The 17,315-nt window shown below is 37.3% G+C and overlaps 1 protein-coding gene across 1 annotated transcript in view; it reads left to right on the top strand.

Annotated features, from left to right (window-relative positions):
- Positions 1–17,315, top strand: part of LOC114049853 (regulator of G-protein signaling 7-like) — a 633,475-nt gene that overhangs the window by 605,039 nt on the left and 11,121 nt on the right. Inside the window, exons 12-15 of the mRNA XM_027871288.1 lie at positions 2,172–2,233; positions 4,062–4,172; positions 5,826–5,951; positions 16,626–16,812. Of these exons, the coding sequence (XP_027727089.1) occupies positions 2,172–2,233; positions 4,062–4,172; positions 5,826–5,951; positions 16,626–16,812 (486 nt within the window). The remainder of the gene's footprint in view (positions 1–2,171; positions 2,234–4,061; positions 4,173–5,825; positions 5,952–16,625; positions 16,813–17,315) is intronic.

Raw genomic sequence — 17,315 nt, 5'->3', positions numbered from 1 at the left:
AGATAGATAGATAGATAGATAGATAGATAGATAGATAGATAGATAGACAGATAGATATAGATCTTTATTTTCACTAACCTAATGTCTAACTCAAATTTAGCACTTCCAACAATTATTTAAAAAGATTATTCTGAGAAAAATGTTTGTAGGCGTTACTGTGTTACTGAAAGGGTTTAGAACAAAGAGAGGTTTAGAACCCCTGCCTGGCTTGTAGTGAATACTTCACATATCTCTCAACTGTAACCTCTGAAGACTAGGTTCTAAACCAGGTAATTTTTTTTTTTTGCCTAACAACTACCAATCCTTCTTAGAGTGGTAGGTTCCCTATTTATCAAATTCAATCTCTTAGATTCTCAGTTTAGGTGATTGGGTAGAGAAATGGCTTGGAGAGAGCAGTATGTCCCAGGGACAAAGTCATTGTTTCCTCACTCAGTCACATTCCTGGGCTTTCCATATACAGATATAGTCAGCACAAAAGCTTCTGAATTTTGAGGCATACCCTAACAGTTAAGATGTTTGCAAAGAAAGAAAAAAAGGTCAATGAACTGGTTGAGTCTCATGAAATTAGATGCCTTGGTAGGTGACCTATTCACCACTTGTCCAGAAATCTGGTTCAAAATTTCAGGAATTCAATTTTAGCAGGTCACTCAGGGGTGATTAGATTCAGGGAGGGAAGCTGATTCTTGTTAAACACACACATAAGAAACTGACAAAACAGAAAAAGAAGGAAGGAAGGAGATATAGAAGAAAGGAAGTAAGGAAGGAAGGAAGAAGAAAGGAAGGAAAGAAGAAAGGAAGGAAATGAAGGAAGGAAGGAAATGAAGGAAGGAAGGAAGAAAGAAAGAAAGAAAAAGAAAGAAAAAGAAAGAAAGAAAGAAAGAAAGAAAGAAGGAAAGAAAGAAAAGAAAGGAAGGAAGGAAGGAAGGAAGGAAGAAGAAAGAAAGGAAAGAAGAAAGGAAGGAAGGGAGGGAGGGATTTTATAAGTATTATTAAATTTAATGGGGAGGATATTTTCCCAGAACACCCATTTCTGGTATCAAAATACTTGGGAAACCAAAGTATTTAATTATCAGGAGGCTGCTTGAAAAATCACTTATCCAGAGACTAGGGAGCTAGATAGTTATGAAAGATAAATTAAAGTAGGGCAGTGATAAAGTCATATATACTATATATGCTTTACTCTAGGGGATAACTCTCTACTAACTGACATACTCTTGTGGCTAAGATATCTCCCCTTAGGTGATACTGAATAAAAACTGATAAGATCTAATATCTGATAATAAGAACTGAGAAATTTGAAGGCTTTGGCATCCTTTTTTCTTGACTTATACTGGCATTCCAGTTCTGCAGTTCGTTAATAATGGGATCCCTTAGATTATTTCAGTCACCAATTTCATTTTGTGTTTTTTTTTGCTTTCTATTTGGTTCTCTTCCTCCTAATACTCTCCTGTGCATTAGCTTATAGAAGAATTATTAACAGTCAACTTAGTATTGTACTAAACAATAATGTAAGCATTATAAGCCCTTTCCTAATGGATTTTTAATCTATGTGAGGCAATGCATTATCAGAAATTGTTTCCATGGAAAGCCTTTTAATCAAAAGTTTTATTCATGCAATTTTTTGTATAAGGTGGGGCAGTCAAGGCAGATGGAGGGATTGGGAGATCAGATATTTTTCCAAGCATGTGCCTTTGATGTTTCATTTGTCTGGTCTTCAGAGACAGCAAGTCAGAATTGGACAAAAGGCTGAAAGCTACAAATGATGAATGAATATCATTTTTTAATCAAATATTGATTAAAATATGACTGTTCTTTGTTTTTTTTTTTACTCAGTGGGATGTTGAAGAAATGCTTTGCTCTTCAAGGAAAAAACGACATTTGCCTTATTTTATTAAATTAGGCAGAATGCTTAACAATTTTTTTTGTCTGCAGGTAGTGCATCCTCATACTGGTTTCAGTTCTCATAACTGGATTATACTAGAGAGTAAATTAATTACTTGAAGAAGAGTGTTGCCTCCATTAGATACAATTTATTTCATTTATTTTTTAACTAAATTCATCAAATGTCAGTTCAACATTGCTCATATTCAGAATTTGGAAATGGAAGTTGTGTGAGTGGAGGAAAATACCTATCACCCCTGTAACTGTTAATCCTCCTTTTCTTTTTCCAGATAAAATACTGGCAAATACAGTTAGACAGACATCGGTTAAAAATGTCCAAAGTTGCTGATAGGTAAGGATTTTAAGATGTTGACCTTTTAAAGTCTTAAATTAAAGATAGGAAGGAAATATATCAGAGGTAGCAGGGAAATGTGGAATTAGAGGATAAAGCTGAGGTGAATAATTCAAGACTTCTCAGAAAGAGCAGAAAAAGGAGTTGAGTTGCCTCAATGTAATGATGATAGTTCCTTGCTTACATCCCCACATGTATGGGAAGCATCCCAATTTAGCTCCAGGCATGAAACAGGCTGGGATCTGAACCTCTTTATTCCAGATAGGAATGAAGTTTTCTGGTTCAATTTAATACAGCAACAACAATATTGTTTTAAGAATGACTTTGAATGACTAAGTCATTTTGACTGTTATAAATATCCAAATTAACTACAAAGGACATATGAAGGAAGACACTATCTGCATCTAGAGAAAGAAGTGTTAAATAGAAGTATGTATAGAATGCAGTTTCATGTACAATCATCTTTCTTCCCCTATTCTACTATGTTATGGAAATGCTTGTTTTATTTCTTAATTTCAAAATAAAATAAATAAAATTTAAAAACAAAAAAGGTAAGATTTTTGTAAATAATGTATAGCTCCTATGTCACTCCTTCACCAAATGGCATTCTTTGTTTGAGCCAGAGGACCACATTTTAGCTATTTCCCCTACCCACCGTTTAGATTCATTCTTCATAATTAGTATGTTGTGGTGTATTTTTCCACCACAGTAGGAGGGGAAAGAACAATCATTTTTAAGCACCTACGATGTGCCAGGCATTGTGCTAAATGCTTTACAAGTGTTATTTCATTTGGTTCTCACAACAACCAGACCAGAGATTAATTGCCCAGGGTCATTCAGCTAATGTGATGCTTCATTTGATCAAACCATATTAAATCTGAGACCCCAGTGGAACTTGAGTTTTGCTGACTTCACACCCAGCACTCTATCCACTACTCCACCTCGCTGCCTCTAGTGGAAAGAATGATGGATGTGGAGTGAGAAGACCTGGGTTCTAATCCTACCTCTACTACTTTATGTGACCTTGGGCACATTATTTAATCTTCTTGAGCCAATTTCCTCACCTGTAATGTGAAGGAGTTAGAATAGATGACTTCTTAAGCCATTTCCAGCTCTGAAGCTTTGATCATTTGATCAAACTTTAAAATCTTATTTTTAACATTCATGGGTGAGAGATAGTCAGTTCTCAATCAATTGGTAAGTCAATCACTTCATTAGCAGGGAAAATGAGACTGAACAGGGGATATGACTTCACAGGTGTGCTAGAGTCAACTCCTGCTGGCTCAGGAGACTCAATTGTGAAATTTTCGACATGGACATTATACCTCAGGAATTGGCAAACTACCAATCACGTATGTGTGTGTATACACACATAAATAATATATACATGTATGTGTATTATATATAGTATCTATAATATGTATACATACATATATAAAATTTTGTCGATTGACTAGAAAAAAGTGATAGAGAAAATGTTAATAATGCACATTAAACTGAAAAATATTTCATGTATACTTTTTGGGGGGAAGAACCAGTTGTTATTTCTCAGTATGTGCCTAGTTATGAGTCTTTTATTGGTAATCAGTAACTTTATTGCTATTATTTACCAGTATTCTGAGTTCATTAATAAACATAATAAATCCGTATATACAAGATGGAATTGTGGAAGTATGAAAAATGGCATGAAATTTGAATTTCCTGTTATAGTCCTAATAAGTAGGATTTCCTTGGTTAAATATCTCGTAACCTATTTCATTTGCACTGTGTTATTATATCTAGAGAAACTAAAAGATTGTAAGTATGTGCTTTTTTTGCTTGTTCCTAGTCTACTAAGCTACACAGAACAGTATGTTGAATATGACCCCTTTCTTGTGCCACCTGACCCTTCTAATCCATGGATGTCAGATGATACCACTTTCTGGGAACTTGAAGCAAGGTAGGTGACTTTTTAACTCTCCTTCCCACAAAAAAAGCTATGCTTCATTTCAGGATTTGCTTCCAAAGGAGAAGAATCCTAGAGTTTGTAAATTCTAAGAACCATTAATTTTCCTATTAGAATATGGTGGTCAAGGATGTATTGTTCCTTTGAACAGAAGGCATTGTTCTAGGTCCTATGATGTGTGACACCTACTTCCATAGGCTGCCAAGGCATAAGATACAATAGTTTTAAAGACTTACTCACAAAAGGGAGAGGGATTTCCATTTCTGAAATGGATCCAAATTGATTAGCTCCTGAAGTACTCTCTATCTCACCTCCTAATAATCCCTAGTCTATGAACACTCATTTAGTACATGAACCAAAACCATCCTTGGGCATAATCCAAATACTTTGAGTGACATTTCTGAAGGTGATGGGAATTTCTATCTGATATAAATATATTTTGGGTTGTGGTTACCCTTAATAGAGGGAGAAGGGGAGGAAGAAAGAACTATGACATAGTATGTTATATACTATAATTATATACCATACATTATGTATATATACTATATGCTATAGTGTATATGTGTGTATGTGTGTGTGTATAATGCTTATAGTACATATAACATATATGGGAAAACTCCAAGTTGCAATTATAAATTTCCTGTATAGACAAGCCTCTGAGCAAAGCTGAAAACCTGTTTAGAATTTCCCCATTCTGCCCTTTGCATTATAGCTAGAGGAAGAATCATCTAAGAGTACATAGATGGAGAAGTCACCAAATAACAGCACCTCAGTGAGGATTTAGTAATGTACAGAAACCTAAGCAGATTCCATGACCTTTCTTCTCTCCTAAATCCAGCCAGTGTTCCATAACTGTTTTAGCAAACCCAGTCTAATTTAATCTGTTCTCTACAGAATTTTCTAACTGGCAGGAATCTAGGCATGAGTTGATAAACCTCATTGCAGATGTGGACACTGAGGGAGAGGTTAAAGGGCAGCTAGTTAGAGTTAGGGCCCCTGAGACTAGAACTCATGTCTCTTGATTCCCATACTTAAACAAAACAAAACCAAACAAAACAAAACAAAACAAAACAAACAAACAAACAAAAAAAACAACAACACACTGGTTCTCTCTCTATGCTGCCCAGGCTATAAGTACTTGGGAGACTCCCAGTCCCACTTCATTTCTGATTGGCATGAGGGATTTGACCTAGTGCATTAGCTTCTGAACTGAGCTAGTTCACTCCTCCTCCTTAGGCAATGTGGTAGCCATCCCCTCCCATTTCTGGACGCTTACGATGACAAAGATAAACTTAATGCAGACACTTGATCTGCTTAGCACATTGCAGCTCTGAACACTCAAGCTCAAGAGATCTACCAGCCTCAGCCTCTCTGGTAGCAGGGACAATGAGCATGCACTTCTCTCCCTTGCTCCACACACTTTATAACATTATACTGCGGTCTGATCCCCCATCTTTCACACTGTGACTATATGCATATAGCTTCATTTATCTTTAAATGTTCTTAACTAGATGAAAGATGAGGAGGATTTAAAGGCTAAAACTTCAACATTAATCTGACTTATTAAGATAAATGTGGTAGTACTAGAAAACTGGAAAAATGGATATGTGGTAGAATGATTTGTATTGACCTGTTCTGTACTTACAGCAAAGAACCTGGCCAGCAGAGAGTTAAACGATGGGGTTTCGGCATGGATGAAGCATTGAAAGATCCAGTTGGGAGAGAACAGTTCCTCAAATTTCTAGAGTCAGAATTCAGTTCAGAAAATTTGAGGTAAAAGTCTAATTGCTTTGGTCTTATACCATAATTTAAAGAGAAATTATTTTCTTAAGTACCTCCAATAAATGTTTGTTTTTCTACACCGAGGAACTGTATTTTTTTATATCAGTGATGCTACTGCATCACTGAACAGAGGGGGAAAAATGGACAACCCAATCAAATGTTTTGTTGTTGTTGTTGTTCAATCATTTCAATTGGTCCAACTCTTCATGACTCCATTGGGGTTTTCTTGGCAAAGATACTAGAGTGGTTTGCTATTTCCTTCTCCACTTCATTTTACAGATGAGGAAACTGAGGCAAACGAGGTTAAGTGACTTGCTCAGGGTCACACAGCTAGTAAGTGTCTGAGCCCATATGTGAACTCATGAAGGTGTCTTCCTGACTCCAGGCCCCACTCTATCCACTTTGCCACCTAGCTGCCTACAATCAAATATCCAAGTAATACTTCAGAAATTTTAGACATTTCTCAGAACATACAAACAATATGTCTTCCCCCCCCACTGTCCATCCCTAGCACCACTCATATATAACAATTGAATCTTGTGGTTCAGTCATCATTTTGCCTTTGCATTCTTCTGATTTTATTTTGCAATATTTTTTTCTAAGTCTGGAATGGATGCAATGAGCAACTACAATTGTTAGCCTGAATTCTATTGGAGATGAGGGTCCTCAACAAACCTACTTAGCCATACTTTACAGTATTCATATAGTTAAAATAATATCTGTGTAGCTATTCATCCTCTTAGCACTTTCGAAGCAAAGGTGGGTATATTGATATAGCAAGGGAAGGAGACCTGATGTTAAATGCATCTACCATATACTTGGGGAAAAATCTAAGAGGCAGAGGGTTTGTTTTTTTTTTTAATCTTGCAAATGCCAAAATAGCAAGCCAGCAGCTGGAAACAGATATCAGGTGAATTTAAGAGTGTGACAGGTGAACAATTGCATTCAACCCGCACATCTGGTATAAATGTTATTTTCACATATTTTGGAAGTCTCATAACTTAAGTTATGAGACACTTGGAAATGAATTGTAGTTTTACTCTGAATCACCGCTATGTTCTTTGACAGTTTTAAGACCATTAACATGAGTCCTGACTTTCTAGCACATTAAAATGCACTTTTTAAGCTGCCCCACTATTTTTCTCTGGAAACTTAATATGCCCTTTAACTTTTTACAGACTTAAGTATTCTTGTGAAATTGAAATTCCCTCTTTTAGAAATTCGATAGATTTTTCCTTTTTTCAATGGAACTAAGCAATCACTGGCATAGTTTTAACTTCTGTAAAAAGTTTTTACACATCCTCATATGAAGAATATTCAAGACATTCAGAAATAAAAATTCTATGTTTCCTCATTTATACCATGGCCCAAAATCACCCTATCTTTGAGTGGACATACCTAACATTCCACAGACTGTTCAGGGTAACCTCAAACACACCCTAAGAATGGTAATCAGAAATCTGTATCTGCCATGCAGTTTCACATTCTACATGAGCTTCATGGTAGATCAAAATTAAGGAATGTTCTGTTTGTGTCTTTCACAAAATAAGTGTTTGAGACTGTCAGGGAATGGTCAAAGATGACTTTTCTCTGTGAAGTAAATAGAGACAGAAAACTAATTTGTAGTTTCCTAGATATGCAAATTAATTTCCCTTGATTGACCAGCCTTACCAGTATCTCTTAGGTCTACCTACAAGAAGTGTGTGTATGTGTGTATATGTCTCGGGGTGATTAAAGGTAAGGGAAACTCATCAATACCTGGGAAATAGAAGTTTTGAGTGATGCTGCCTCCCAGTGACTACTTTCCTTTTTGGAGAAACCTTGGCCAGGATCACCATTTCACAAGGAGCTCCAGCCATGCTCACTTCATCTCTCAGCTAAACTCACTCTCCTAAACTTGTTCTGACTCGTCACCAGAAATTTTGCACTATACTCCCCTGCAGCTTTCCAGCTCTTTATCTTTTGTCCTCTATTAGAATACAAGCTCTTTGAAAATATGAACTCACTTTTTTTTTCTTGTATTTGTGATGATTAAAAAATTCTGAGAGACATCGTTTTTGGGTAATTTAATTATTTTCTTAGTAAGGCCAGCATGTTTATTAATAAAAGGATGATCATTTGGCCATCTCTCTTAGACCAAAGACCCCTCATGGCAGTGGGCTCACAGTTTATATACCTTCAAAGAGTAGGTGTTCTGGAGGGGTATCAATCAATTCTGATTGGTTAACACAATGGGAAGTGGACTATATTAAAATGAAGGTCTTGGGGGGCAGCTAGGTTGCAGTGGATAGAGCACCTGCCCTGAAGTCAGGAGGACCTGAATTCAAATCTGGCCTCAGGCCAAACACTTGACACTTACTAGCTGTGTTGACCCTGGGCAAGTCACTTAACCCCAATTTCCTAAAACAAAAATAAAATAAAATGAGGGTCTTGGGGTATACAACTTGGGTCACCCAAATATTGGTCAAAGAGACATTAATTTCCGTATCACCTGTTTTGACAAAAGGGAGAATCAATACTTCCCCAGACTTGTCTGAGCAAATGCAATGAGCAGGAATATGCCCATTAACCCAAACTTAGAATTTCTTTTATTATCTAATTAGATCTTGGCCCGGGTAAATCTTTAAGAGAGATTTCTCATGCTGGTTGGTTTCTGGATGAGGAAGTAGAAAAGGGGAAAAACTTTGGTCCTGATTCAATTATTAGTTATTAAATACAAGAAAGAAAATAATCATTTCTCATGTATTTGTATCTCCAGAGCACAATTCCTGGCACATAGTAAATGCTTAGTAAATATTCGAGAGAGGGAGAGAAACAAAGAGACAGAGAGAGGCAGAAAGAGAGAAAAGAGAGAGACAGAGAGAAAGAGAGAAGAGAGAAAGAAGACAGAGGGAGTAGGAGAGAGAAAGGGGAAGGGAGAGATATTGAATGATGAAGGGTTCCAGATTTTAGGGAAGGAAGACCATGCTTATCTCCATTAAAATTTCAGTGAAGATAGGAATAACCACAACCACGAAGCAATGGTTTTCAATTTTTTGTTTTGCAATGGCAGAACAATTCATTTTAATTAAAATTTAAGCTAAGCCTTCACAATAAATAATTTTAAATTATTTATGTGCTTGCTACTAATAGTAACAAAATCACAGGCTGATTTTATATATAATTTTTCTGATTCTAAGAAACTTACAAACAACTTAGTGAAGTTTGTTACCAATATATTGTTTTTAATTAATAACTGCAAAATCTGAGCATTTCAAAGTTGGAAGTAAATTTAGTGGCCACTCATCCAACCAGTACTTTAAAAGAATGATTACCATAACGTACCAGACAAGTAGTCAGTCATCCACCCTCTGTTTGAGGAACTCCAATATGAAGAACCCAACAAGATGAGGCAACCTCTTCTACTTTTGCACAGAAATGATTTTCAGTAAGTTTCTTCCTTACATCAAGCTAAATTTACTGATTTACCACTTCCAGCCATTAATACTTGTTCTGTCATGAGGGCCAAACAGAATAAGTCTAATCTCTATTCCACTTGAAAACCATTCAAATACTTGAAGACAGCTATTATTTGTACCCTCCCTTCCTTCTTATCTCCAGGTTAAATATGCTAGTTCCTTCAAATGATCCTCAAATGAGATGAAATCAACATCCTTTGTCATTCTAATTGCATTCCTATGGATCTTCCCAATATACTAATGTCCCTTTTAAACTGGGGCACTCAGAAATGAATATAATACCCTAGATATAGTCTGACCAAAGTCAAGTGCAGAGGGACTATTACTTCCTTGTTCCTGGAAACAATCCAAAATCTGATGAGCTTTGATGGCTGCCACATCACACTGCTGATTTATGTTGAGCTTGTAGTCTATTTAGATAAAGAGAGACAGAGAGACAGGGAGAGGGAGAGGGAGAGAGAGACCCAGAGAGAGACAGAGACAGAGGCAAAGATGGACATAGAGAGAGAGAACATTTTTAGCACATACAGTGGGCCAGGCACTGTGCTAAGCACTGAGAATACAAATAAAAGCAAATAAAAATAAAATGAAAAAGCTATTGCCTGTCCACAAGAAGCTTACATTCTAATGGGGAAGACTACATATAAAGGCAGCGTATCTGTGAGGGGCAAGGCAAAAATTGTGGAGAGTCAAGAACGGAGCTGAGCAAGAAGTAAGCATGGATAGCCCAGGTACTTCCTTAATTGGTAGCCCTTGTCAAGAATTTGGCAGTCAAAGGAGGGGGCTAGCAGGGCAGAGGCATCTCCCTACTGAAAAGACTATCGAAAAAGAGGTAAAAAAAATATATAATCAGAAGCCAGGAGGAATGATCTTTATCTTTTCCAGATACTGCTGTCTCTCCATCTTCTACTTGTGAGGTTAATTTTTTTAACTCAAGTGTAAGATGTTATACAAATCTATTTTGAATTTCATCTTTTTTAGATTTAGCAAATGTTTCTAGTCTCTCACAATTTTTTTAGATCCTGACTGTCATTCTGTTAGTTATCTCTCTTAGTTTTGTGCCACTTACAAATTTGATGAAGATTCCATTTATATTTTTGTCATGTTGATATCGATTAAAAAAAAGGTTAAATATAGATATTTAGATAGATAGAGCCAAATATAGATATCAACTTGACACTGAACAATGGTTAAGTTCAATGGTTCACTAACTACTCTTTTAAGTCTGACCATTCTTCCATTCCTGAATCCTAATTGTCTTACCATGTAATCCATATCACTCCATCTTTTCCATGAGAATAGAATGAAATACTTTATATTATTTGCTAAAATTCAACTAAGCTAAATCTACATCATTTGCCAAATTTATCAGTTTAGCAACACTGTCAAAAAAGAAATGTTCAGTTTTAGCATGCTCTATCCATTCATGCTTCATATTGGCTTTTTGTAACCACCACTTCCTTTACCAGATGTTCACTAATCAACTATTTAATGATCCATTCTAAATTTTTTCTTGAAATGAAAGTCAAGAACACTGATCTATAAAGTTTACAGATTCTATTCTCTCCTCTTTTTTTTTTTGAAAATTGGAACAATATTCACCCTGTTCCAATCCTCCAATTCTTTTCTGTTTTCCATGGTCTTTTAGTGACATGGCTTAGTCATATGTTGGTTTTTTCAATACCCAAGACTAATTAATCCTGGTCAGCTGACTTGAATTTTTCAAGGTGAACTAGGTACTCTCTTACTCTCTTCTTTCTTGTCCTAGGGATCAACTTCCTGTTACCCAATAGTGTTCTTTCATTTCTATTCCAAATGTCATTCTCCTTAGCAATGAATACATAAAATTGTGTGTGTACACACACACACATACACACACACATGCATACATATATACATATATATATGTGTACGTATAGTGTGTATGTGTGTGTGTGTGTACATATTTGGTAACAGTGGAGCAGAAAAGGAGTGAGCAGCTTTCAGAGGTTTGATATACATCACCACCTTTACTCATGTGGGCCAAAACACTTGCAAACATCAAGTCTGGTTTGACAAAAATGTTGGGGAAATTCAGAAACTGCTAAACAAAAAAAATGAGAACTCTACAGGGTTTAACAGCAGGACAATCCATCCTTCTCTAAGAAGGCAGCATTTAACTACATCAAAAGTAAGTGCAAGAGAAGCTTAGAGAGATGCAAGATTCTTGGCTCAGTGAGAAGGCAGATGAAATTCAGTTTGATGATGATAGAAACAATCCAAAATACTTTTATGATGCCCTGAATGCTATTTATGATCCAAAGACCTACGGTGTATCTCAGCTGCTCAGCAATGATGGAGCCACACTGATTAGTGATAAGGACATGATCCTAGAGAGATGGGCTTAACACTTCCATAGCATTCTCAATAGACTGTCATCAAACAATGCTGAAGCCATATACCACAGGTTGAAGTCAATCCCTCTCCAGCTTCTTCCAAATGAAGAAGAGATTTTGAATGCCATTAGGCTCCTCTCACATGGCAAAGAACCTGGTGCTGATTCTATTCTAGCTGAGATTTACAAAGCAGGGGGTCTATTGCTTGTACAAAAGCTGACCAAAATCTTCTGGGTTATATGGCAAGAGGAGGTTATCCCCAGGAGTTCAAGGATGCCTGGATTGTTCATCTCTATAAAGGAAAAGAAATTAGATTGTCCTGTGACAATCCTGTGACAAAATAGAGTGCCCTGTGACAAAAAGGGATCTCTTTCTTAGTCACTGTTAGCAAGATTCTTGCCAAAGTCCTCTTTAATAGGCTAATCCTTTGCTTGGAAGATGGCCATCTACCCAAGAGCCAGTGTTGCTTCAGAAAGGGCCAAGGAACAGTCAATATGGTGTTTGCTGCCTGACAACTCCAGGAGAAATGCCAGGAACAGAACAAAGATTTGTACATAGTGTGAGTTGATCTGACCAAGGGTTTTGTGGAGGGCTTGTGGAAGATAATGGCAAAATTTGATACCTAGAGAAGTTCATCAGTATTGTACACCAGTTCCATGATGGCATGTTTACACAGGTTTTGAATAATGGATGATGCATGGAGTGACGCAGGGCTGTGTACTTGCTCCCATACTTTTTAGCATGATGTGTTCAGTGATATTGTCAGATTCCTTCAAATGGCAACAAGGTCAGCTATTGCACTGACGGTAAATTACTTAACTTGAAAAGGCTGCAAGCCAAGACAAAAGTAGAGGAAGAGTTGGTGGGCAACTTTCTGTTTGCAGATGACTGTGCACTCAATGCAGCCTCTGAGGCTGAGATCTAACAAAATATAGATCGATTCTCTGCTACCTGTGCTAATTTTGGCCAAGAAAACAGAAGTACACCACTAACCTGCACCATACCTTTCATATGTAAAATCATCGGTTATAGCAAATGGAGAAAGTTTGAATGCCGTGGATCAGTTCACTTACCTTGGCAGTGTATTTTCAGGAATGTCCACAAAGATTATGAGATTTACACATGCATTGCCAAAGCTAGTGCAGTGTTTAGGAGGCTTTAAAGGAAAGTGTGGGAGAGAAGAGGTATTAGGCTGCCTATCAGACTGAAGATCTACAGAGCCATTGTGCTGACCTCATTGTTGTATGCCCATGAAACCTGGACAGTCTACCAGGACCATGCCAGGAAACTGAATCGCTTCCATTTGAATTGTTTTAGGAAGATTCTGAAGATTACCTGGCAAGATAAGGTATCAGACACTGAGGTCCTTTCTCAAGCTGAACTGCCAAGCATTCAAACTCTACCTCAGAGAGTGTAGTTTAGATGGGCTGGCCACATTATTTGAATGCTAAACATACGTTTGCCTAAAAGACTATTTTACAAAGAACTCACACAAGGCAAGCACTCACATAGAGGTCAGGAAAAATGATACAAGGATACTCTTAAAGTCTCTCTGAAGAACTCTGGAATGGATTGTGAGATATAGGATACACTGGCACAGGACTGATCAGCATGATGTGCCCATATCAAAGAAGGCAATGTGCTCTATAAGCAAAGCAGAATTTCAGTAGCTCAAAAGAAACGTGAGATGGGAGATGCACAAATTTAGAAAAATGTCCATTCCAAACGTTCATATGGACTATTTGTGCCTGACCTGTGGTAGAGCATGCTGAGCTCACATTGATCTGATTAGCTACAGTGGGACTCACTGTGATGTCTTAGTGATATCATTTTGATCTTCTTTGAGCATGAAGGACAACTACTATACAACTCTGTGTGTGTATACACACCCACACACACACACACACACACACACACACACACACAGAGTACCTGTGCCTTCTTTCCATGGTCAGCTATCATTATTTCATTCGCTTCTAGTCTTAACTCTCCTTTGATCCTTCTTTTTCCCCCAATAGAACAGACTCCTTTTGTTGGCCTTAGCTTTTCTCAACAACTTCAGCTCATTCTAAGATGACCTTCAGTACACCTGATGCAATTTTTACTTAAAATAATATTTGATGTAATAGTTTACATTATGCTACTTTACAACAATGTATATATTACCCATTTTTAATATGCACCATTGTTTGGGGGATTGTTTCAGTTCATCACTTTTTCATTTAAACATTTTTGTTTTTAAATTTGAAGTATTTAATTTTTATGGGTTGCCACAGAAAACTGTGATAGGATTTGGATTAACAACTTTTACAGGGCATTCACCAGTATAACTATATTTGGGGCAGATGCTGCAGATGGACAATGAGCTGGGCTCAGAATTAAACAGGAGGAGGAGGAAAGAGAGAACAGACTGGATCACCTTTGGGAAACTGCATAATTCTTTCAAACAAGCTTATTGAAACAGAATTGTATTTTTAAAAACATCAATATTCTCTATTGCTACCAGTCATATGAGTCATTACAATCACTGAAGTAGATGTACGTTGTAGTTTATACCACCTTCCCCAAAGGTAAACTTTAAGAGCTGCTGAATAAGCCATCCCTTTCCCATCAGACTTGCATTGTCCAAGTAACTCAACAACTGCTCTTTCCAGATAGGAAATGATAGAAATTGTATGAATTGTCTTCTGTCACCAAAGCACACACTACAAAAGAAAACTTCTTCCTCTGGAAAAGAAGCTAGAAATTCTCAGACATGTAGTTGCCCTGAATCAACTCCCAACATTGATGCTCCTTTTCTGACTAAATGCCTAGATTTCTGGATCATACTGCACATGGAACTCTAAATCCCTCCTCCTCTACATAAATGTTGGTATTCATGAACATTGTCAATAAACTAACTTCCTGGGCCACATTTCTACTTCCACCATGTGCTTCTGCTACAAGTCACCATCAACTGCTCCTGGGGAGAGGAAACTGTGCATAACCACAGGTTTCTCTGCCCTCTTTCCCCCACTCCCCAAAGGAGGTACTTACCTGTCTTCTCAAAATCTAAGAGAGTAGATCCAGCATTCAGATTTAATCTATAAATGGATAAGTAGAAGAGGTGGGATAAAGCACACATTTCCACACAAAAGCTTTCTCTATAAAAATAAGCTCCTTATTAAAATGACAGTGAAACTACTTAAATGTTCCATATAACTATTTTACATAATTGAAGACATAAGAGAAGCAGCATAACATTAGCCTTGTGAATAACACATTGGACTTGGAGTCAGAAAAATGCAGATTGGAATACAGCTTCCGACATTTACTGAGCAACTCATTTAATCCTTAGAAGCCTCAGTGTCCTCACCTGTAAAATGAGGGTCAATAACAGCATCTGCTTCAGAGGGTTGTAATGAAAAACAATTTATATCTATATATACATACATACGTACACACATATATATACCCACACATATACATATATGTGTGGGTATACATATATATGCATATACACATACATATATGTATATATAAAATCTTTAAGTGCTACATAAATATTTAGTAGGCTATTATTAAGGAAAAAAATTAAAGAAATATACCACTCAATAATGCTATTATGTTATTTTATCTAAGTCTTATGACCCTATAAGCACAATACTAAAAATATTATTATTCAATTTTAAAGGCAGGGAAACTGAGGCTCAGAAAGGCTTAATGAATTGCCCTGAGTTATAAAGCCAATGTTAGAGTCAAGATTCCAACCCAGTTCTTCCTGGCTTCCTTCCAGTCCAACCCTAGATCCACTCCCAGATTCTTCTCTCTCAAGTTTTCAACAACTACTTGGTCTAATTCAGGGGTGGGGAACCTGCCACCTGTGGGCCTACAGGTCCTCAAGTGTGGCCCTTTAACTGAATCCAAACTTCACAGAACAAATTGGATTCAAACGGCTGCAGTTGAAGACCTAGAGGGCCATATGTGGCCTCCAGGCCGCAGGTTCCCCACCCTGGTCTAACTGCTCTTCTTTTCAGTTTAAATTACAAGCTCTTAAATCTTAACTTACGATCAGTCTTGCTCAGAAGTCTCTGCAAAGCTTTTGGTCTTCCAAACCTTGACTAAGTAAAAGCTTCATACATCAGTCCTTCACTTCTTGTCACATACAACAATTTATAATCCAGCAAACACTCTGGCTAGGACCTCATGGAATCCTTGGTCTTGGACTTTTAACATCATGACTATTCATGTACTTGATAATTTCCTGGCCTAGGTAGAATAAAAAAATCTTTCCACAGTCACTCCCTTCCTGACTTAAACAGGTAAGATCCTAAGGAACATGCAATCATGTGCTACGGTCTGCCCCTTTGCCCTTCCGTCCTCAGAATTTCCCAGGCACAGTGCTTGTGTACTGCTTGCCCTTAGCAGTATTCACTACCTTCTTCCTTTCTGATGAATGGTTCCCTGGTGTCCTGTTATTCCTTTGCTAAGCCCTGGAGCCTTATGTTAGAGGCAGGCCTCTGTCAGAAGTGCTTTGAGCATGGATTGTTTCCAAAAAGGGCGTTTTTGTCATTTTCTTCCCTCTCAACATGTAAAGCATAACAAAGTCATTTTTGAACAGTTATATGCTGTTCTTGCAAACTACAAGAAAAAAGTATTCTTCCTATCTGTGCTTCCTTAACCTTCTGAAGCTTTTCCAGAGGGGGAAAAAAAAACAACAGACAGTTCTGTTTTCATGAAAGAACAGAAACTGAGAATTTTGTTTCCTGCTGTTTGTGTCATGGCTAAGTAGCACATTAAGGATTTTCAGAAATCAGCTAGTAAGTAAATGCCTACTGTTTCATTCCCAATAGGTTCTGGCTGGCAGTGGAAGACTTGAAGAAAAGAACTATTCGAGAAGTCCCCACCCGAGTCCAGGAAATATGGCAGGAATTTCTGGCTCCAGGTGCTCCCAGTGCCATTAATTTGGATTCCAAAAGCTATGACAAAACCACACAAAATGTGAAGGAGCCAGGACGGTACACATTTGAAGATGCTCAGGTCAGTAGCAGGAGGACTTAGGTTTAGGGAGCTTTGTCTGAATGCATGGGAGGCAGTCAATTATCTTTTCTTATTGACATAATTTCAAGAGCCACCTCCCAGCCCCCATTCATCTTCATTTGACAGCAGTTCCTGTCATTTTGGCTGTCAATGTCTGTAAGTCCTCTAGGTTTTGTAAGTAATGAAATTGAAGTGTCTTAGGAGAAATTGAGAATCTTTTCCCTAATTTTTTGTAAAGCAAATCATTCTTTTATAAAGTAGGTGTAGATACTTCCTCCCTGATTGAGCTACTTGTAAATTAGTAGTTTTGAGTTTCTGAGCTAAGCTGCTATGCCATCTCCTATTGCAGGCCTTTCCTGATTCTCCCTCAATCATCATCTTAGCTGCTAGTCCTTCCCCTTATTACCTGGTATTTAATTTGCTTCTTTCTCCTCTCTTCTCTATTTTATCTTTAATTCTATCTATCTATCTATCTATCTATCTATCTATCTATCTATCTATCT

The sequence above is a fragment of the Vombatus ursinus genome, unplaced genomic scaffold, assembly GCF_900497805.2.
Source record: "Vombatus ursinus unplaced genomic scaffold, bare-nosed wombat genome assembly UNPS02014798.1, whole genome shotgun sequence".
In the NCBI taxonomy this organism is placed as follows: Eukaryota; Metazoa; Chordata; class Mammalia; order Diprotodontia; family Vombatidae; genus Vombatus; species Vombatus ursinus.
The sequence above is the reverse complement of the archived record's forward strand: the minus strand, read 5'-3'. Positions and strand labels throughout refer to the sequence as shown.